Below are 23951 nucleotides of genomic sequence, written 5' to 3' on the forward strand. Positions count from 1 at the left end.
CAGGAGCAACTACTTCTGCAACCAGAAGCGTTCGTATCCAGAGGTACCACTGTAGCGATTTTTAAACACGTTTCCTCTTGAAATACACATTTCTAAGCATTGGGATCTGCTGCCCCTGTGGATCCTGCTGCCTAAGACAGTCGCCTCACCTTGCTTCATGGGTGGGCTGGCCCTGCAGGTACACTAACATGCTGCTCCCTCTTTGCCTCAATATCCATGCCTTCATTTGGGCCTATCAGCATTTTACAATCTGTATGGTGAAGAGTCCCTTGGAACAGCACATCCAATGTGAGGCATAAAGCCTTGAAACTCAATATGTTGAAAAGAAGAGAAATACTTATCACCAGCATCAGAGGTAACCAAAAGCCAATGCAAAGCAAGCCTTGATCTGGCATCTAGGCCTCAAATCACATCTATGGGCTTAATAAACATCCTGAGAGACAGAGAGCACTCTCTGTGCATCACAAATGATGAAATCAGTATGCAACTTACCTAACGCCTCAAGAAATTTCTTCTGTTATAGTAGCCCTTTACAGTGGTATCCTGGGTTAAGAACTTAATTCGTTCCAGAGGTCCGTTCTTAACCTGAAACTGTTCTTAACCTGGGGTACCACTTTAGGTAATGGGGCCTCCCGCTGCCGCTGTGACACTGCCACACAATTTCTGTTCTCATCCTGAAGCAAAGTTCTTAACCCAAGGTACTATTTCTGGGTTAGCGGAGTCTGTAACCTGAAGCGTCCGAGGTACCACTGTATAATGGAGCTGATAGTAAATGAGCAGTTACAAATTTGCATGAACATCTATCACTTTTGGTCTACTAGGAACAAAACTACTAATGGGAACAAAACTAGAGAGAACTGAGACCTGTCTGTCTAGGATTGAACTAGAGGGAAGAGAGAAAGGAGCTGGTGCAGAAGACTGGTTAAGAACTGCCCCATTTTGCAAGAGTGCTGCATGCTCTGCTGACACTGAGTGTGTGAAATGCTTTGAGTGTCAGGAAAGAATGCTGTCAGTATTAAGAACTGATTCAGACGGATCTTGATTGTGTGGGCTGCAGAGTCAAATTAAGTGACCGGCAATTTGAGGCAGCGCAGAGCCTGCAGCAGCCAAGCCACCGTGTCTCTCCCAGGAGAAACGCATGGCTCAGGCGCACTGAGGCCCCTGCTTCCAGAAACACTCTTGTTTTGCAAAAGTGTGGTGCTGTGCTCTCATCCAGATATGGGACACTTGGAACTCCTGGTTCCAGCAGCTCCGTGCCTCCTTCCTGCTAATGGTGTTATATATATATTTATATCACAGGCAAGGCCAGGAGTCTTACGAATCCTTGTACCAGGGTCCTTCCTCCCACTGCGTGATCAGCACAGACTCGGCTTACAGATCTTACATTCAGTTCAGAATCTGTCTTTCTACCCCCCAACACCACGGCCTCCGCCATTTGCAGCGTGGTGATATTAACAGTAAGGTCAGACTACTATGATTGTTTCTTGGTATGCTACTTCAGGGATAAGATTAACAGCAATATTTGATTGCAGTAGTGACACTCCATTCCATCTTCAGACTTTTTCATAAGGTCCAGTGAATACAGAGAAGAAACTTGAAACAGCCTACCTACCAAATGTGGCACCTGGAGGGGTTCATCACATGAATTAATTTTTAAATCTTTACTTCCTATATTTATATACCACTTAGTGGTAAACAGGGCTGGCTCCAGGTTTCTGGAGACCGTTGGGCGTATGATATCACTGGGCCCCTTGTTTTCCCCAAGCCCCCTCCTCTCCCACCTCTTTGGTCACTCTTTCAAAGTAAAACAAATCTTGAGCACTATGGCAAGCCCCCCACATTGTCAAAGAAAAACAGGACAAAATGTTGAGCATTGCTGTATACATGCCTGATTGCCACTATAAACATTGTACATTAAGCAACATATCGTGTGCATTGAACTTGTAAAGTTGCTGCTGATCTGTTCCCACTTCCCAAATTTTTTAAACAAGAATGTTGGGCTGCAGCAAAGTTATATAAAGGTACTGAGATTTAAATTATTATCAGTGTGTGCCTTGCAGCCAGTTCTCAGAGATTGAGTGCTCCTAGGCAGCAGCATTCACACCAAGCCCACTATGGCTGTTATCAGCACAGGGTCTCATAAAGCAGAGGGTTGCAGCTGTCACACTTATTCTCCCACCCCAAGGGCTGCCGATGAAGGGTTTCTACACCCAAGTCAATCACCGTGAGAAATATCTGGTAGCACCCTTCCACACACCAGGATGAATCAATGGGGCAAGCTACTCTTTTTCAGGCAGCCTACACAGAGGTCCCCGAGAGATCTGACCCAAGCACAGTGCGCCTGTCTGATGGACAAGGCTTCCTGTGCACATATGTGCATAAGCTTCCCTAGGATCTGAAACCCTGATTGCTTAGGTTTCAGATCCTAGGAAGTCTTTGCACATACAATCATAGGTACAAAGCCCTCCCCATCCGTACAGATGTTCATGCTGTACAGGTGGATGTCCAAGAAGGAGCACACAGTGTTGGCAGCAGAGCCACTCAGGGATCCTTATTCCTGTTCTTATGTAGATGGGAGTGAGTGAATAACACCTAAGTAGGACTGTTGGGTTTTTCATCTGTGTTTTGACTGTGGGTCACTGCTTATTTATTTATTTAAATTTGTATAGGCAAGATAAAATACAAGATAATAATACATAGGAAAAACAAGAATAAAAACAAACCATTAACCCCCTCCTACAACACATTTAGGCTGGATCTAGACACATCAAAGTAGTGTTTCAGTTGAAAGTGTTGTAAATTTAAACAGGGAAAATAGATAGAGAAAAACAGTATTCCCCATCGCCGTCTGGTGGCACAATGTATATCACACCTACAATGCATATAAATCACATTCTCTCTACCAATGTAGCTGAGTCCTTAGATGTCAATCCGCCAAAGGCCTATTTGAAAAGGGATGTTTTTGCCTGGCACCAAGCCAACGCATTCCACAAACACGGAGCCAGGCACAAGGCTTCTGCTCATTTCCCACCTCCCCACTGCTTAGGAAACGAAGAAGATCTGCCCATCACACTTCACATGTTTCCTGGATGACTTGTTCAACACATGATGGAAGGGTCATCTGAAGAATAAAGGGCTCTTGTCATAGAACAAGAGAGACAGAAAGAGGAGGGATGTGTCATTCCTTCAAGGAACACATGAGGCGAAAGATGGCCTCTGGGGGCAGAGGCTTAAAAAGGCTTGGCTTGCTTTTCATCTTTGTTGGAACCTGTTCTTCACTCAGAGCTATCTGTGGTTCTTCAACTCCTGACCCACCTTCCCCCATGAGTTCCTTCACTCCACCAGTACAGGAGAGATGGGTGTTCATGTGAACATCTCTAGAGACTATAACACAGGTGTGGACCACACAAAGTCCAAAGTGGTTCTTAGTTCTGGTTCATTAGATGCCACAGCATGACACTTTAGAATTCTGTGGTGGTAGGGTGGATGGACCGTACTAATTCAGAGTTCATACTGAATTGCCTATGAGGGAAATCATGCTCCTCCCATTTAAACGAAATCCTCACACATACAGACAAAGACTCTACAGGACAAATGGCATCTACCACATTCCATAATATATGGTTGTTTTCCTTCAGATTGATACTAGCAACTCAGTCCCTGTCCCCTGCAGTGCTTGTATGAACTTTACTATTATCGTTTACATCTGACCCATGCCTTGGTGAACAGGGGACAGGAAATGAGGGGTGTCCCCCCCCACCACCACCGCCCCTGCTTTTTGTTCCAGCTTAGCTTAGTTCTATTTTTCTTTTCAGATCTTTTCAGATAGGGAAGCATTCAAAATTGGTCTACCACACCTACAGTTTGATGGCACACTCCATTTTACCACCTCCGGACTCCCGGATTTTACCACCTCATTCCTGCCTCCTGCTGTTGTTACAGGCCTAGATCAATCCTTCAACAGTTGTGAATCTTTAGAACCTGGCTGCATACAGTAGCTGAGCAGGAAAAATGACTGACTATAATTGAAGTCCTCCCAACTTATATTGATGATTCACCATTCATTATTTCTTACTTGATTTGAGGCACTTTTCTAAAATCAGATTATTTAAAGAAGTCAGTGCAGCCAAGGCCTATAGAATGAATAATCTTTGCTAGGATCTTCACACCAAGTTGCTGTTAATGTCACAATTAGAGCAGCCGATTCAAACACTGAATCATAGCATCACTACATATATATTAAAGAAAGGAATCCAGAAAGGTCCTCAGCTGTACATTGGCTGAGGTTTTTCCCAAGGGCTCCTACATGTACATCACTTGACTTCACGTTTCTTGGTTGTTCAGTATATAACTGATAAATGAATTGATTGAAGAGCATTGCCTTCGAAGCAACATCAGATAACAAGGAATGTTTGTGGAAGGCGTTAGACATGTGATGGTTCATTCACACATCCAAGTTGTTGATGTCAGCAAATAATGAATGCTCATGGTTTTCCCTAATTTGTCAAAAAAGCCAAAAAGGCCCACAGCTGCCTTCATTTGCAGATGTGCCTGGGTGTTATCACTTCTTCTAGCATCTTGACCTCATCACACAATGCAGTCATAATGACTCACAAAGGAAACTTACTACCAAGCTTCTAGATTCAGGTAGGTTGCCGTGTTGGTCTGACGCAGTTGAAATAAAAATAAAATAAATAAATAATTGTCCAGTAGTGCCTTATAGACCAGCTATGTTGAGGGAGGAGGATCCAACATGGCGGCGAAGGTAGTTTCCGAGTAATTTCGCTTACTCTTATCAAAGTTTTAAGTGGTTTTAAGCGGTTTTTAAAACCACTTGTTCTTCAGGTATGCACACCAAAGCTTATACCAGAACAAACTTAGTTGGTCTATAAGGTGCTACTGGACAATTTTTCTTTATTTTTTATTTTTTTACTACAAGCTGTATTTAGATTTCCAGTTCCAGAGCAGACACCCATCTTTTCTCCATCATCTTGATAGCCACATGACCTAGTATGTTTAGAACAACTAGGAGACCATTGAGATCTGTATGACTTCTTTATTTTTTTGCTGCAAGGACTTAATCATCTGTAAAATGGAAAAGGCAATGAGGTGATACAACCTTGCAGAAGAGGGTTTTGGCTTAGCTTGTCAGAATGAGGAAAAAACCCACAAGTGGTGTGAAGAAACCAGACTCCAATAAATTTAAATATCACAGCAAGCAGGTGAAATCCACTGTGGTTAGATGGCTGGTAAAAGTCATGGCAAGGCCACTTGGAAAGAAAAATGGTTTCACTTACTATTAGTTACGGCTGGATTTTGAGTAAGTGGTGCTTCTGATGCCTGGAACTCATGTGCTATCTCATATACTTCTATAACATAACACAACACACAACACAACATCACAACACAGGTATGTAAGGAACATCCAAAGCATCCAGTTAGTTATATATTCAGGTTAACAGGTGTGTTGCACAACTGTGACAATGTGGGCATGGGGTGCTCTTTCAGGATCCTCACAATGTGTTTATTTAAAATATTGTATGCCCCCCAAAATAGAAATAACGTATTCTGGCACCTAAAAATTGTAATGAAGGCACCAGGCATCATTGAGAGTGGTCCATAACTAGGGTGCTACCACTGAAAACAGCTTCTTCTTTGTTATTACACAGCACACTTGGGTTAATGAAGGCACTTAGGGAAGAACTTTGGCAGAAAAACATGCATGGACATGTTTTTCACATGATGACTTTAATTACCATGTAATATCCTGCCATCTGTAAAGTACAATCATGTGTCAGAAATTCCCAAGGTAGCCTGTTCAGTATATAGTATTCACTGATGTTGAGAAAAAAGCTCAGCTATGATAAGCCTAATCACTGGTTAATTAGTGGATAGGTCACATCTGAATAGCCATCGTTAAATCAATTACACAGAGTCTCAGCTAGATTAGGTTTTATCTGGTGAGTCATGTTGTCCAGTGTAAGGTAAGGGTAAAGGTACCCCTGCCCGTACAGGCCAGTCGTGACCGACTCTAGGGTTGTGCGCTCATCTCACTCTAGAGGTCGGGAGCCAGCGCTGTCCGCAGACACTTCCGGGTCACGTGGTTAGCGTGACGAAGCTGCTCTGGCGAACCGGCACCAGCACAGCACACGGAAACGTCGTTTACCTTCCCGCTATAAAGCGGTACCTATTTATCTACTTGCACTTAAGGGTGCTTTCAAACTGCTAGGTGGGCAGGAGCTGGGACCAAACAACGGGAGTGCACCCCGCCGCGGGGATTCGAACCGCTGACCATGCAATCGGCAAGCCCTAGGCGCTGAGGTTTTACCCACAGCGCCACCCACGTCCCTTCGTTGTCCCAGTGTAGGTCACATCAAAATCATCATCACAATTTCTTATTTAAGGTTCTCTTTTAAGAGAACATGGAGTGTGTGGGTGGAGAGAGAGAGAGAGAGAGAGAGAGAGAGAGAGAGAGAGAGAGAGAGAGAGAGAGAGAGAGACTGCTGTCAACAATAAAAAATAAATGTGGCTCAGTCTTGCAAGTTGGAAGTAAGGGTAGATGATCATGGCCTGAAAATACTGATGAATGCAGAACTAGAAGATAGACTTTTTATAATATCTGTGCATCTTAGGTCAGTGCTTTGAAGACTCTGCATTCAGGCCCCATCTGTGCTCTACATTTAAAGCTGTTATCATACAACTTTAAACAGTCATTGCTTCTCCCAAGGAGTCATGTGAACTGTCATTTGTTAAGGGCCCTGAGATTTGTTGGGAGACCCTTATTCCCCTCACAGAGCTACAATTAGCAAAGTGGCTTAAGTCAATCCCTCTTCCCAGGGAACTCTGAAGATTGTAGCTCTATGGGAGAAAGGGGTGTCTCCTTGCAATTCTCAGCTCCCTTAACAAACCACAGTCCCCAGGATTCCTTGGGAGAAACCTTGATGATATAAAGTAGTATAATACTGATCTAAATGTATAGAGCAGATGGGGCCCAGGGGAAGCCTTTTCACATGAACTTGCATTTCTGCTATGGAACCCCAAAGATTTTAGCTCATCTACTTGGGTGCTGGCTAGGTGTGCCTCAGCCTTCATGAGAGTTTAGGAAACTGAGAATGTGCCCTAAGGCATGTTAGGGGAAATTGGAAGATGCCTTTCATGGAAGCTTCTCTGCCACTGCAAATCATCGCACTGGGAAAACGTCTGAATAAATGCAAGGTTCCCTAGGACACAGCTTGAAAATTATTGTTTTAAATAATCCTGATTGCTGTATCATCAGTTGTTGGTATATGTGTTGTTTTGTTGTCTGTAACATTAAAAAAAACTTTTTTAAAAGGGGAGGAAAAAGACTCTTAGAGCAGCTCTTGCCACCTTGGCACCTTCCAGATGTTTGGGACTATAACTCCCAACTCCCGTGTTGGCTGATGGGAGTTGTAGTCCAAAACATCTAGAGGACACAAATCTGGCCAAGGCTGTCTTAGAAAAACAGTATTTCAAGATTGTTCTTATTACCCTTGTACGGCTAAACAGAGCAATCTTGAGATGCATTGCAAGGACTCAGGTATGCACATGCTGTGTTGCCAGGAATAAACTTCTCTATCCTCCATAAAATGGACCAAGACCCTCCCTCAACACACCTTGCACCCATCATAATAGCAGCACTACTATTATAATTGGAAAACAGCAGAGCGCAATATGAATGACATCCAAAACCCCACTGAAATAATCCCATGGACTTTTGTAAACATTGGCTTGTTCCCCATTTCATTTATCTCTCTCTTTCTCTTTCTAAAAGTGTTGCAGATCAATAGAAGGTCATAACGGCCTGGTTGAACGCCAAGTGATAACACATCTGGCGGTGGGTGCTTTAGAAGAAGAAAGATCCCTTTTGCTAACTATGCATTTAGGAAGGGGTGGAGAAAAAGCTTAATAATAATTTCCACCCTTCAACAGAACATCTCAAATGATTGCAATATTTAATTAAGTTCTAGAAACACATCTGAGTTGGTTAGTTTAAAATTAGGGCAGAGAAAATTGCTTGGCAAAGGTCATAGTAAAATAAAGTCAGTGCTAGTTAATGTCATGCCTTCCTGCTCTGTTGCAACGATTTAGTTTAAACTCATTCGAAATATAGTGAAATCTTTTTCTTCTAATTCTGTTCTGATGGCCTGCACTTCTGAGGCACAACCTGGAATCCATCTCCCATATTAGCAGACATATTTTACATCAAGTATAAATATATATTTCTCTTTATTAAAACTTTGAGTTTCTTGCTGTTACTTAGATCTTCACCCACTTTTAAACATAGAACAATAGAAGTAGCTGTGGAAATTTAGGGCACTCCAACGAGGCTAGCCACTCTTTATGTGAAAGTCTTGGATAAAAATAGCTTTAGTTCCATTCTCAGAAAGACCATATCACAGAGACGTCTTCAGCACTACACTACATTTGCATGCATCCTTAAGGTGGGAGTAAAGCTCCCTTAATTCCCTAGGACTGAGTAAACATGCAGAGGATCAGGGTTGCCCGGGACAAATTTTCAAATATAGTCTTGGAAACATTTTCAAGAATTCAGAAGAGTGAATAATACTAATGTCTGGATGTTTGTCTGTTTCAACTAGAAAGACAATTCCTGCGTGCTCTCATTCCCTAGCATCATGTTCCGTCTCAGTGATGGGGAACATGTGGCCTTCCAGATGGTGTTGAACTCCATTTCTCATCAGCCCCAGCCAACATGGCCCACAGTCAGGGATGATGTAGTCCACCAAATGTATGGAGGGCCACAGGTTCCCAATTTGTGTACTTCCCATTTTGTTTACTGTCTTGAACAGAACATGAAGGTGAGACTGTAGAAATGAATGGAAAGAGCTATGCACATAAGAGTAGATTTTTGGCTCTATGGGACAGCATGTAACATCTGTAGTAAGAGTCATCTGTGTTGGCACAGAGATAAGCCTCCTTGCCAAAAAAAGACCTGAGGTCACCATAGTTAAGGCTTAACCCAGAGCTTTCCAAACTTTTCATGTTGGTGACACACTTTTTAGACATGCATCGTTTCGCGACACAGCAATTCAGTTTTACTAGCAAGCAGGAGGCTCAACTACCCCCTTTCCAGCCCCAGGATGAGCGCAGGGAGCATTTGAGTGACACACCTGCACACTGTGGCCGACACACCAACACGTCTGACACACAGTTTGGAAAGCTCTGCTTTAACCTCTACTCAGTGTTCTTTGAGTGCACCCTTTCAATTCCTTGCATATGATTTGATGGCTGCAAAGCCTGTTCCTAACAAGGAGGTGGCAAGTGATATTTTACTAGCTCCAGGAACAAAAAGTTGAAGCACTTGTTTGGGGTGCTGTTTTGAATCTTACAAAGCATTTGACTTCCACAAGCCCATCACTACCTTTTCAGGAGGAGTGGTGTTTGTGCACACACCAGTTGGGAAACCTCAGCCTAAGAAGCCTGTGATATTTGTGTGTGAACCTGTTTGTAACAATGACTGAGTTGAGATCATTGCATGCCACTTATCTCAGTTCCCAACCAACAAGTGTGCATCGGTTTGAACACCACAATCCAAATTAATTCTAAGGAGCACAGGAAGAGAGAACATAGAGAACATATTGTATACCATAGGAAACAAGCCAATCTCTTGCCCATCCCAACACTTCTAGGTTGTCAGTTTACTAAGGAAGAATTAAGTTCAATTAAGCTAACTGTTGAATTCTAGCAGCTGAATTACAGCCCTTTTTGCTTATTCTGTCTGTAATACTTACCATCTTGTGGGGTTTTTCTTTTTTCTTCTTTTTTCTTCACAGCCTAATTTAGGTGGAGTGATTTATATAGGTTCAGCTGCACCCACCGGCTCTGCTTTACAGAAGTATTTTGCTCATTCATCTTGCAACTTCAGGCTCCTGGCCCAGACACCTCTTACTCCCATTAACTTCCTGTAGCATCTCACAAAGGATCAATGAATAGAACTGGGTTATTTTCAAAACATAGTGCAGCAAAAATGGTTTTGTGATTCATTGCTCTGGGAATAAGGCAGCTTGGATATTCAGGACCACGCTAGACTATATGCTTGATTTCTCTGTAGACCTCTATGTATCCGAAAGTTAGCTTTGCTAGCTCCTCATAACTGTAGATCTTTCAGTCACATATAAGACAATATATAAACCTAGAAGTCAGAACACATAGGCATCCCATTGACCACTGTGGGGCCCTAGCAATACTTTTGGTTTAAGGTTACAACCATAAATTACAATTCGTTTTCAACTGTAGCAAACTGCATGGGTAACCTGACTTGCAATTCTGTACACAGCTTTGCTGTTTAAACTCCACTGAAGTTAATAGTATCAAACAGCCTAGCAGTGTGAATGTTTGCAGTCCTGATCCTTGAGAGCCATAATAGCGCAAGCTCTATTGCAGTGAAAGGGATGCCAATCCATCTTTGTGAAAATTTTGAATTTCAAAGCCAATCCCTCACAATTTAAATCAGTAAAGCATACATAAATTCTGTATGACAGCAATGGTAGATGTACAGGCACCAAATGGGAAATGTTGCCGGATGCCCAAACTCCCACCAGTTTGTGTGGTGCAGCTTGCCAGGTTCTGAGACACCCACCCAAAAAGCTCCTTGCAGGCTCCACACAGAGCTGGTGGGCTGTTTTTGAACTGGTGACTCACAATTTGTGTGGGCCTGTTTGTAATCCCTATCATGTGCTGGAGCCACTCTCTCTCACCTTCCCTCCCTCTTGAATAGATCATGGGGGGGGGGGGGACGACGACTACAGAACCTGCAGTACCAGTAGAACAAAACAATAGTGCATCACAATAAAAGACAGCTATATTATATGTACATAAAAATTATTCACCATGATAAGGAAAACAGCTCAAATTCCTTCAACAATAATTTGAAGATACAATATTGTCTCTAATAAAAGTCAAAATTAATTCAGGGTAGTTTAGCTAACCTTTTCCCACTGCAGTGCCCTCCAGTTGTTCTGTGGGACTCCAGCTCCCATTAGGCCCAACCAGCATGGCCAATAATCGGGGATGATGGGAATTGTAGTCCAAAACCCCTGCAAGGCATCAGCCTGAAGAAAGCAGGTATAGTGTATATTCAAAACAAGTATTATCCCGTTGTTTGGAAGAGTATGTGGTTTCTGAGACACTAGATGCATTCTTGATCTCTCTGTTTACATAAAGAGCAGGTGTGTCTCAGCCCTAGAAAGTATATTTGCTTATTCTGCTCTCAACTTCTTCCATGTCCTCCCACCCTTCACGTTGTTGACTTGATGCCATTTCATAAAAATCAATTAAAATTATTTTAAAGTCTTTGTCATTTTAGAGTTTCATGTTATACATACAGTATAAAAGGTATCATAATTAAAAGTCTGTTTTTAATCAGCACTCATCTGATACATTTTTTGTCTCCCAACGATTTTGCCTTTTTTAATACCTATCAATTACTTTCAGTAAACCAAATACAGGAAAGGCTTAGGACCCATGAAGCACCTCTGGGTGGGACTATGAGCAGCTTACTAGTGTCCCTCACTGGCAGAGAAAACCCACCATTAGCAAGGCCAACGGGGGGGGGGGAGGGGAGGGGGACACCTCACACAAATAACATTTGAGGCAATCAAAAATAAACAAAACTAAACTACAGATGGTGTGCTAGTTCAGTGTTCTTGTGCAGATGCAATATTAGGGCATGGACCAGTGCACTAGCAAGAAAAAAGTAGGAACAAAGGAAATCACAGAATAGGACTTTGCAAAATAAGGAAATACACCCCTCTCTCACACACACCCAAAATTTGTCACAACATTCCAAAACCTGCCAGAATTCAAAAACAATTTCTGTTTGTACTATTGAAGAAAGCCACAGTTTTGCCTTATCATGAGGACAGAACAGGGGGAAAGCCGGTCATTGTGGGACGGAGGCACAGAATCCCCTCCTCACAAACAAATTAACTCAGCATTTCAACATGCATACCAGTTGCTCCCCCCATCCTGAATTTCTACTAAGAGGCAGCAGAGAAGATGATAGCAGAAGGAACACAATTAGAGGAAGAATAATCCCTCAGGTGTGTAGAACCAGGATAATGGCCAGAGATATTGGTGTTCTTGAGCTGGGGTCACCAACCCAGTGCCATGGTGGCACCATGAAGGCTTTCTTTGGAGCAGGAGGAAGGTAACCCAGGGGCATAGCTAAGGGGGTGGGGGCCACTAGGCACCACACCGCAGGGGGCGGCACTCTCTCTCAGGAGTGACACGGTGGTTCGGGCGCCTGCAGGCTCCGTGCTGCCCGAAAGGGCACCATGGAGCTGACATCTGCCTGCCGCCTCCCCCTCAGGCTGCCACCCTACAGCTGAGCGGGAGGCAGCGGGGGGACCCTTGCAGGCTCCGCACTGCTCAAAAAAGCAACACAGGCCTACGGGGTGCCAGAGCAGAACGCGGCTCGGGCACCGGGATTCTGGCGCGCCCTGCTCTGCCCCCTGGGCACCTCGCCCCATCTTGCAGGTGCCCAAGCGGCTAGCTATGCCGCTGAGGTAACCTTTGGTTGCAAACTTGAGTGTGTGACTGCCCTCCCTACAGAGTACAGTATACATGGCAAACAACCTGCAGCAATCTAGGATTCTATTCAGGGGCATACCTTGGGAACAGCATGGGGGCCATATCCTGTTTCCAAGCGGAAATAGTCATGTGATAGATTTTTTTTTTTTAATGTAGATATTGAACATTACACGGTAAGCAGCTTTTAGTGAACCATTCAAATGTAACTATGCTGGCTACTGAGCAAGGCATAGGTTTGGAACATATTGGCAATAGTATAAAATGGATCACCTGAGAGGATCAAATTGCATTAGTTGGAATCCATTCACTGGTTGGGTATGATCTCATCAGAACCCACTTCCTTCTCTGTTAGAGGCTTCCAGTTAACACCAGCAATAATTGTTGAAATTAACGCTGCATTATTAGGCAATTATCTGCAGATTCCCACAAGTAAGACTTCAGGGAATGTGAATTGCCCTGCCCCAACCACTAAGGAAAACAACCCAATTACAGACCGAGATTTTTTGGGTTCCGCTTTTCCAAATCCTTAGAATCCCACCGGGGACAGCTAAATTGGTAGAGCATGAGACTCTTGCCCCATGCTGGCAACCCGTATTGCAAGGGGTTGCACTAGATGACCCTATGGCTCCTTCCAACTCTATCGTTCTATGAACACCTTAGATTCCTACAAAGGCATGGCAGGCCACCTCCCCAGCAGGTGAGTTGCGTAGCATCTCTGCAGAGGCAGTTCTAGCAGCATCACGCTCTACAGGGTCTGGCCCTTCACAGTTTACAGAATTAGGAATGGAGTGATGATTCTGTTTAAGGTGGTACCTCAGGTACTTAATTCGTTCCGGAGGTCTGTACTTAACCTGAAACTGTTCTTAACCTGAAGCACCACTTTAGCTAATGGAGCCTCCTGCTGCTGCCGCGCCGCCGGAGCACAATTTCTGTTCTCATCCTGAAGCAAAGTTCTTAACCTGAAGCACTATTTCTGGGTTAGCGGAGTCTGTAACCTGAAGCGTCTGTAACCTGAGGTACCCACTGTATAAGGAAAAGCGGTCCATCACCCTTTCCAAGTATGGTGTATGCATCTGATGTCCTGGGCATTGACAACCCCAGGTCTACCTCCCCAACAACAAAAGGGTCCAGCTACCACTCCTGCTAAAGGTCTAGCAGTTTTTAAAAGGTTACTAATTGTGAATGGATTTCTCTTTCCTCCCCCAATATAGAAGTCACTTCCATTGGCTAATAAAATTTATACCTTAGACCAGTGGTTCCCAACCTTTTTTTAGCCATGCCCCATCTAAGCACCTCTAAAATCCTGACCCCCCCCCCGAGTGCTACTTCCTCTGAATGTGCCCAGTGTATATTCTGTTTAGATAACCTCTCCATTGTCACCAGCTGACCGCTATGTACATTCTGATTTTTAAAAATATGTATGTCACAATATATATTTATATAATGTATATGAGGCCCCATGAACCATAAGAAATGCAAAAAAAATCACTCATTCTCGAATTGCTCCCTTAAAAATCAAATTGCCCCCCTGTAGGGCGTGTGCTCCATGTTGGGGACCAGGGCCTTTGACTTCATGATCCTTTCAAGATGATCTCTCAACTGCCTCTTCAGAAAAGCCACAGCTGCCCTCTCCAGGTGCACATCCTGCACTGCCTCAAATTCCACAAGTGCCTAGAAGATCTTATAAAAAATCCACAGCACATTTAAAATATGGTGAGACAAACATTCCATATGTTAATCAAGGCAGTAACACTGATTACAGAAACAATCTTGGATATAATTTGATTTGCGGTTCATGCGATAGCTACACAGGTGGTGGCACGCTGGAGCTTGTGGCTGTAGCACTGAGAAGGACAGACCCCATCCAAAGTCTATTCAAAGATGATGCCTTGAAGGACATCCTAATAAGAATGTGAGGAAAGCCCCAAATGTTGTCCCCATCTTCAAAAAGGGAGGGAAGGAAGACGCAGGTAACTACCGACCGGAGAGCTTGACACCGAAGCAAGGGAAGGTCGTCCTAGAACAGATAATTCAACAGTCGGTCTGTGAGGACTTAGGAGAGGATGCTGTGATTACTAAGTCCCAGCATGGGTTTCTCAAAAATAAGTCATGCGAGACCAATCTCATTTCTTTTTTTGATGGAATGACACCAAAGCTTTTGACAAAGTCCCCCACGATATGCTTGCTGGTAAAATGTAGGTTGGAAGCTGGTAAAATGTAGGTTGAACGAGGTAACTGTTAGGTGGATTTGTAGCTGGTTGACTGGCTGAACCCACCAATTACTCATTAATGGTTCCTCATCATTCTGGAAAAAAGTGACAAGTGGAGTGCTACAGGGTTCAATGTCTTTATAAACAATTTGGTTGAAGGAATTGAGGGGATGCTCATCACACGTGCAGATGTCACGAATCTGGGAGGGGTAGCTAATGTGGCAGAAAACAGAATCAGAATTCAAAATGACCTTAACAGACTGGAGAACAGGACCCAAGCTAACAAAATTAATTTCAATAGGAACAAATGTCAGGTTCTGCACTTAGGCAGGAAGAAGCAGATGCACAAATATAGGATGGGGAACACCTGGCTTACTAGCAGGCAAAAAAAGTCTTTTAGAATTAGCATGAAGTTAATGGTTTTAGAGATTCTTCGCCCCTGTTCCTCACCAGCAGAAGCCTAGAATAGACACCTGCCCTGGAAGCAGAGTTCCAGTAAATCAATGAAACATTGTGCATTATCTTACTTTCAAAAGAAAGCCAACCCTGAGGTTTAAGATGGAATAAAATTTGAAAGAAACATCCAACAACCTTTTAATCTGGATTTACCATTGTAGTGGGTTAGCCATTTCCTTAATGGAAATGGATATATGGTGAAACCCAATGAAGTCACACTCAGAATAAAGCCTTTGAAATTAACAGGTTTAAGTTAAATCCATGGATTTCAATGGGTCTATTTTAAGTATGATTTAATTGGACATCACCCATAACCTTAGTGGTCAGTGGCTTTCATTTTGATTCCAAGACAAATCAATTTTGTTAAATAAAAATATTAGTTAACAGCTAATTTTAATAATTTTTAAATATGTTTTAATTATAATTTTAACATTTCATGTAAACAACCTAGAGGTTTTGTTACAATCAATATAAAATTCATTAAATAAATCCACAGATTATATATATATTACACACACTCTCTCTCTAAACCTACACAGTTTTTTGGGTGGGAGGAATAGACTTTTCATTTCTGAAATTTATAACTAAGGCATTAAGGACTAAATTTAGTCAGAGCACAGTTTAAATAACATCCCAGGCCCATTCCTTTCACATGTTTGCCCTCAGTAGCTTACTACCACCACCAATGGTTTGCTTCTGGTCTTGGGTTTCTCCTTCATTAGGCAGGGAGGCAAAGCAGGAGGGTGAAAAACAATAAAAGGCTGAGGTGTTTGGGAGAAGAACAGGAAAATATAAGAAAAGTGCCATTTGTTCAAATATTACTATGGCTTCCTTTCTGGGTAGAGGAAAGGTGGCAGAGAGCGCAGAATCTTTGGGATTGTTGCATGGCTGCCAGGGCAGGAAAGCGGAAGACTCCAAGAAGAAGTGCTATCAAGGTTGCCTGATACTGTGCAGACCTTCATTAGCCCTGAGAACATAAATCTTGCCTGGCCATCATTTCTCTAGCAAGACTGCCCCCTGGTGGTTAGATGCGGACACATCACAGCAAAAGAGCTGCTTTTGATGTGCATCTGGTTGCACTTCAGTCTGTAGCATCTGTTTCTTCTGTCCTTCTAAATTGCAGGGATATGTGAACTTTCACGCTTCCTGCTTGTGATTGGATTTACAATTTGGCAAGGGGGGAAAGAAAAGAAATGTGCCTCTGTGCCAGGGCTGTGGTATAATTTTCCTGCAAGTCTGACAAATAATCCATGTGTGCTGCTTTAAGAGGGGCAGCTTTTCTTGGCCATTGCTTCTTTCCTAGCCTAACTAAAAGCTCTTGATGGAGGTGGCGAGTCCTTAACAAAACTAATACAGGCCTTTTAGCTTCCCCCAGTACAAAGCTGATTTAAATACAACAACAACAGAGACCCAACAAATCGTTACAAAGCAATGCACAATTCATACAGCCTACCTCCAGGTTAAATAAGCATTTTGTTCAGAATATAGGGATCACTGGTTCTTGCAACCACCGATAAAAACTTTTCCACTGCTAATGTTCTAGCGTTTGTCCGGTCTTCCAATAGGAACCTGACATAGTGAGCCTCTGATTTTCCCGGGAAAGGTACCAGCAAGGGTAGTATCAGTTCAGCCCTGGCCTGCTCATATTTTGCACAGTACACCAAAATATGTTTTATGGAATTGATGTCTTGAGCACACGAGCAAAGTCTGTCCTGGTAGGGAACTCCTCTTAAATTTGTGGTGCCCCTGTTGCAGTGACAGGTCCCTCCAAAGGTTCTTTGTAATTGTGCATTCATGAAGATGATCTTGGGGCATAGATGCAGTATCGTTTGTGGTGGAGATACTGCTTTGTTTGTGCATGTCTCGTAATATCCTGCTGAAATCCTGCAACTTTTCAGACCAGAAATGTTCTGGGTTTGTTTTTTTGTCCTGCTTTCATCGCACTACAAGGGTGGTAATATGGCAGCATTGGGGAAGCATCACAGAACAACTAATACGGTAGAATGGTGTCTGGACAGTCTTGCATAATTCCACCATGAATGCACTATTACTGCAGCATCAGTAATAAAACATCACTGGGGATGGGCTCTGCATTTCCTGCTTTGTCTTATGTTGTAACTATATATTCTGTTTTAAAGAAAGTTAGCACTAACACTCAGTTCTGATTCATCAGCAGACAGCTTATGTTACATATCTCATACATTCCAAGGCAGGACCAGCATGTTCAGTCCAGTGGTTTGCACCTATAGGGTCAAAGACCAGTAAAGCCAAAATATGAGTAATGGCTTTCATGTTCCAATTCATTCAAAAATTTAGAGAAATTTATACTCAAGAAACATAACTCAAGGCTAATCCCAGATTTGGACAGGGGAAAGGAGGACAAACAAGTTGTTTCAACATTTTATTTTATTTTTTAAGCTAGCAGTACCTCAGGTTTTCTACTGTGTGCCGTAACACTTTGTTATGTAAATATTAGCAGGCAATAATATTTACCCGATTGCTGAGAAACACCTCATCTGCTGATTTCTGCATATCAGAGATGCTGTCAACAGCCTAAGAACAAGTCTGGCCTTGTTCTTTCTGAGCAGTTAGCAACTCTGTGGAAATAATTTGAATTGGCAATGTTAAAACTTCAACATTTGTTCACTTTTTTCCTTTTTGAGAACTTATCTCTGAAGAGTCTGAGCAGCATTCTGAAACCAATTGTAATCCTGGTGGGGGAAAGTGTAAAAATGTTTCAGCAATAGACAGTTGCTTTTATCCCAAGCCGATATGCTAAGACTATGGGTTCAATTAGTCAGAGCAAATGTGGTCCACATGAGGATGTGGACAGGCTGCTTGGACGAGTGAAACTGACCTTAATTCTTGCCCATCCTGGCTAATAAAAGCCAGCCGAGAAGGTCTGGGCGAAGGGCTCTGCGAGGTGGTGAATGCTTCCCTCTGTGAGGGAGTCTTCCCAAACCCACTGAAAGAAGTGCCTATTAAACCACTTCTTAAAAAAACATCTTTGGACCCGGCCAATTTGGTGAACTATCGCCCAGTCTCAAATCTTCCATTCTTGGGCAAGGTGATTGAGAGGGTGGTTGCTGAACAACCTGGAGGATGCAGACCATTTGGATTCCTTCCAATCGGGATTCAGACCTCATCATGGGATTTCAACTACAGTGGTACCTTGGGTTACAAACGCTTCAGGTTACAGACTCCGCTAACCCAGAAATAGTACCTTGGGTTAAGAACTTTGCCCCAGGATGAGAACAGAAATCAGGTGGCAGCGGCAGCGGGAGGCCCCATTAGCTAAAGTGGTACCTCAGGTTAAGAACAGTTTCAGGTTAAGAACGGACCTCCGGAACGAATTAAGTTCTTAACCCAGGATACCACTGTATACTTCATCAAAGAAGGGTGGCAAAAAGGAGGAAGCCAAGAGGGTAGGGAGGTGCGGCACAGCAATGTAGCCTTTATTTCTCACTTGGAAGGCTATGATTTCCTCTGTACTTTTGAACAGCAAGCAACAGTAACTCCTAGCCAGCTTGCAGCACAGAGTGTTTATGCATGTGTCTTTGCACACATGTGCACCCAGGTCAAGATCCTCCGAGATTCAGCCTCTAGAAATGGCAAGCAAGCTTGTCTACAGTATGTGTGTGTGTTTTTATATATGGTCATCAAGCAGGCATACGCACAGCATATCATACATGGCTCTTATGTTAGTTATGCATACAATAATGAGACACGTTGCCATGTATCTTTGCTTTTAAAAGGACTCCCTTCTTCTCCTTTCCCACCTACCCCATGTACCATTTTTCTTTCCTAATCATTATCACCCTACATTCCATGAAGGAGCATGTTCTCAGGCTAGGAGTTTTGTTTTGTACCTTCATTGTTTTTGCAGTGTATTCTGTACTTCTGCAAACCCTGAGGGTCCCCTCCTAGCATGCCTGATACCTCCCTTGCTTCTTAGTGGCCTCATTTTTGGCAGCAAGCCTGGAAGCACTCAGCTGTTGATTTCCCTATTAGGAGTGATTCTTAGAACTTTTATTATTTATGCAATCACGTTAAAAAAAAATCCCACAAGTTTGCAAGTAGTTCTCTTAAAGGTGACGTTTGCCAAGGTTTATCTGAACACAGAAATCTTTTGAACACAGCAATCAAAGCAGCCACGCCAAAGCCTCTTGCCATTTCTATAACACCAGGAACATACACTTGGAAAAACCAACTGCAGCGTCACTGGATCTCAGTGTGTACAATATTCCTGTCAACTGGAAATGCACCATGTTTGAACTTGGCCTCAGGAATGACTTCACACAACATTTTACTCAAATGTGACTCTGGGGAGGGACAGCAGAGAGGCTAATTATGAAAAGCACGCCAAGCTGAAACTGCTGCCAAGATGTTCAACTACACTGTGTTAGAGGAAAGACTTGCAAACTGAGATTAGCTAGTTGCCCAACTGGCTTAAACAAGGGGAATAATTTATCCAGCAAAGATCAGTTGTGCCAATTAAATGCCACCTGCTTTTAATAGAAGCCTGCTTGGAATTATGCAGAATCACAGAGACCCTCACCTCCTTTTGTGATCAAGCAGTTAGGAGCTCAGAGGCCTGCCTAGTGGTGGTGAGGCAGTTGGCAAGAATGAGATTCCAACCCCCAGCTACGTTCAATGGTCGTGCTAGGGAAGATGGTAGAGAAAGTTAGGGCCCAAAGATGCAACTGTGCCAAGCACTATTTTCAAAATGGTCACCCTATGCATACAAAAAGTAGGTAATCTGGTGTCTTTAACAGTAAGGAGCTACAGGAAAATGGCACTGAACCTTTCTCCTCCTACACCTTACCCTCCATTTGTGGTTCCAGCCACAGAGATACACCTCCTCCTATTCTTTTAAGTCTCACAGAACACTAACTGAACACATTGCTTAAACCCCACAGAACAATATATGGTCAGGTTTTGAGAATTCCCACACTTGGATTTGCTATTTCTAAGCTTCTAAGTGATTGGAACATCTTCAGTTCTAGCCAATGCTACCACACAACACTTTCAGGAAAATTTACTAAATTGAGAAATACAACCTTGTTCCTTTGAGTCAATGGCTTCATTAGGTTCTCTGAATTCAAACATAGAGGTCAGTGCATGAGCAGCACACAGGCTTCCTCTCATTGTTAAACAGCCGAATCAGTTTCAGCAAAGAAAGTAGTATCAGGAATCAAAATACAGTGCAAAGTAAATTCAAGCAGGGGCAGAAACTATTAATTGCAAAACTTACCCAAGAGGTTCTGCTATGTTTTAAGATAAAGACAGCTCTCCAGCAGCAGAATTTGGGGCATTAATCCATATTAATGGTCCTATGTACCATCTAGAAAAGATAGAACTATGCCCAAACCCCTAAGATGGGAATTGTGCAGAAGGAGGGAATCCAGAAATCTCCAGCTGCTAGCTGGCTTTTCTCGTTCAAGGGGACGGAGATGCACATCAATTTCCTGTAAAAATATTTCAACGATGAACCAGATACTAAAGCACCAGTCATAAAACAGGACACAAAGACAAAAAACACCACCCCAATTCCAAATTACAACACTTTATTGCAGCATCGGCAAAGATCAGTTTTCTGAAGCTGGTGAAGATCGGGCGGCATTTCTGACTGTGTGTACGCGAGTGTGAAATGTAACCAGTTGTACAAGTTTCGTTTTAAATTCTACATGCAGAACTCAACAGAGGTAAAAAGAATTTTAAAATAGTTCAGAATTTTTAGCATACAGATGTGCTCTTTAACTGAATGTACTAGACCTACGTGAAAGCAAACAAACAAAAAAATCCCCAGAACTATACTAACAAACAAGATTGTCAGAAACTTACCCAGAAACCTCATTTCCATTTAGAAAAATAAAAATTCTACTTGTTGCCAGCTAATTTTTCCTTGTGTTTTAAAATATAGACACAGAGGCTTATCAACCCATGAAAGTCAACAGAACGTTCAACTCCACTTGTCGGCATCTGTCTGTCATGCTGACTGGCACATTTTGGTTTTCAATGATGCTTTAACGAGCTCCTCTAGATCCTTTCTTAGGCTGGCATCAGGCTGTTTGAAGCAACTTTGGATCAATGCTCTCTTACCTTCCCATCCACTCTGACCTTCAGTAGACCATCCCACTTCCCTGGATCTGCTCCCTTCATCACTTTCCCCCTCCCGCAACACATGCAGAGAAAGGGTTTCCCCCTTGAAACAAAATCCTCTTTCTCGTGGAATATCTGGTGTTTTGGTAGATCAGGTGCTGTCTATTTTACCCTGCATGTTGGAGTTTACTATACGATAATTACCTCTTGCTCTACCACTTCTCTAATGCAGACTGGAGCCCCAGATTAATATTCTCCTGACATGCCATGCCCAACTCAGAGAAAATGCCACTCCTATTAGGTTTGCTTTCCCCCATACTTTGCCATCAAGACCGTCTCCATTCCAGCGTAATCCATCTTATTTAAGTTGCGCTTTGTTGTAACTGAACTGCTCACTGGTAAAGTTAACCATCTCATTTATTTGCTTCCATTCTCATGAGAAGATTAATCCTCACATGGTTCCATAACAAGATGCTTTTTGTTTGTTTGGTAGGCTGTGACTGGGAGCTTCCGCTTTTTCTGTTTTTAGTGGAGGCTGGTGTATCTGCTCTATGGCTCCAGCCTGTCCCAGATTTTCAATTCTGAACTCTCTAGACCGACATGCTCAGATGTGTCCGCTGCTCTCGTTTAATTGCTGGAGGACTCCACTAATCCACAACATTGGAGATACAGGGCCTAATGAAATGACGCTTGCTGCTGGATCAACGTCTCCTAACAAAGAAGAGAAAAGACAAAGGAAATGCATATCAACAACAAAGAATTTCTGGTGAAAATATCAGACGCCCAGAAGAGGAGCTCAATAAAATTTCAAGTGGTCAGACTGGAGCTTCTCTCTCCAGGACTCTGTGATTACCCCCATGACTGAAAGAAACAGGATAAATGTTGCAAATCCGCATAATTTATACATGGGGCAGAATACAGCTTCTCAATGCAGTAGATTTATTTATTATTTATTTATTCTACAGTGTAGTCTCAGAACTGACTACAATAATGAGGTTTTACTGCAAGGTTCTTCAAGGACCAGGATCTAATAACATTCTTAGGCATGTGCAACCTGACAATTGTTCTTCCTCAGCACTCCACAATCTATGTCAGAGGTGGGGAGCTGGATTTGACCAGCCCTCCATGGGTCTTTTTTTTTTTTTTTGCATTCCCATTTTTTTTAATAACAGAACAAAACTGTGTTAGTGTGCCATGTATAAAATCAACCCTAACCCTCAGTTCGCTGATTCAGTCCTTAGGACAGGAGTCAGCTAACCAGTCCCATCAGTGGAAGTCCTGCACAAGAGCTCCCTCCTCCTGAAACTGACATGGGGTTGGCAGCTCCCTCAGAACAGCATACCTAGGCAGGAGGGGGGAGAATTTCATCTGACAAGCTGCAATGCTTGTATAGAAGGAATAGCTGGAAGTTGACTTCCACCATTAGAATCCAAGGCTTAGATGCTGTTGTTCCCAAGTCACATTTTTTCCTGCAAGTATATCTAACATTCAAAGATGAATCGGAGCTGATCTTTCAAATATGAAGTTCAAACCTACACAGACATATTTTGAAAAAGGTATATTTGGGTGAACTGATTATTTTTTGGTGTCTTGTGTGGTCTACTGTAGCCTCTCTGCCTGTATCCCTTACCTTAAAATGCCACGTTGACTACTAGAGTAACCTTTTATACTCTATGGCACATTAAACCGTAGTGCAATGGTTTAATGTCAACAAGAAACATGCTAGTACATGCTGCTCCAAACCTCCTACAGCACATGCCCCTTGCTCCTGGTAAGCTATCAGTCAAGCAAGGCCAAGTCTGGCCAGTCATGTTGTTCAAATCTGGACTTGTGTAAAATTAGAGATATAACATTGGAAAATTAGATAATAAGAAATAGAAACAAGGGGATAGATTTGCTGGACTAAGTTTCATAGACAAGAACGCAGGAGCGGGAGATGCGAGGGAGTCCAAAGAAGCTAAGAAAATTAAGTCAAGAGATGTGATATTGTGATATCGTTTTGTTTATTGGTATTGTAATTAAAAGAAAACCATTAATAATTTTTTTTTAAAAAAAACAACAAATCTGGACTTGTGGTTGGTTCCCCCCACCCCCCGCAAACTAACTGTGGTTACTGTTCATGGTTGGTTGGAGGAAATAAACCACAACCCTAGGTTCAGACAAAACAATGGACCACACTGGCTTGTTGCATTCATGGCATGGCAGGAGCAGGGTAGATATGCAGCAGGAACTTTTGAGCAGTGTGCACCAACATGCTGCTCTTTCACATTAAATGGTTTAATGTGACATGGGAACTGGACCTATACCTGGAACCCTCCTCCCCCAAAACTCACTTTTCTTTCTGTTTCCGTGACTAATCTCAGCTTCGGCGCTGTCTGTTCCCTCTCTCTCGCCTGATCATATTAAAAAAATAGGAATGATAATGAAATTGAGAAGTGCTCTAGTTTCTTTATGAACTGCATTCTTCTGCAATTTACTTATTTAGTTAAAGAATTTTATACCCTGCTCTTCAGCCAAGAGGCTACCAAAGCAACTTAAAGTTATCCTATTTCATCTTTTTTGAGGCTCAAAGTAGTACTTTTTTCATAAGTGGGAAATACAAGAGGCACAAAG

The 23951-nt window shown here is 42.7% G+C and overlaps 2 protein-coding genes across 13 annotated transcripts in view; one reads left to right on the forward strand and one right to left on the reverse strand.

The window, feature by feature from the left end:
* LMNTD1 (lamin tail domain containing 1) overlaps positions 1-23951 on the forward strand; it is a 221634-nt gene that overhangs the window by 195116 nt on the left and 2567 nt on the right. For 3 of the 8 annotated variants that reach the window (XR_014172309.1, XM_081927747.1, XM_081927753.1), the window contains one exon: positions 9813-10009. The exons of 1 other annotated variant lie outside the window; for it this stretch is intronic. Coding sequence is in view for 4 of the 7 variants with exons in the window: in XM_081927753.1 (XP_081783879.1) it covers positions 9813-9947 (135 nt within the window). In the remaining 3 variants the exon portion in view is untranslated. Of the gene's footprint in view, positions 1-1299; positions 1463-4545; positions 4648-9812; positions 10010-23951 lie in introns of those variants that run through there. 4 more of the 8 variants (XR_014172310.1, XM_081927749.1, XM_081927750.1 and 1 more) reach the window with 4 other exon arrangements.
* The window catches only part of UPF2 (UPF2 regulator of nonsense mediated mRNA decay), a gene marked incomplete at its 3' end in the record, with an annotated part of 69467 nt that continues 66302 nt past the window's right edge, over positions 20787-23951 (reverse strand). For 4 of the 5 annotated variants that reach the window (XM_081927628.1, XM_081927626.1, XM_081927629.1 and 1 more), the window contains 2 exons: positions 23672-23731; positions 20787-22049 (listed from right to left, as the gene is read on the reverse strand). In XM_081927628.1, coding sequence (XP_081783754.1) covers positions 23698-23731 — 34 coding nt within the window. The remainder of the gene's footprint in view (positions 22050-23671; positions 23732-23951) is intronic. The other variant, XM_081927627.1, reaches the window with a different exon arrangement.

Source organism: Podarcis melisellensis, assembly GCF_964234715.1.
Source record: "Podarcis melisellensis genome assembly, chromosome: 10".
In the NCBI taxonomy this organism is placed as follows: Eukaryota; Metazoa; Chordata; class Lepidosauria; order Squamata; family Lacertidae; genus Podarcis; species Podarcis melisellensis.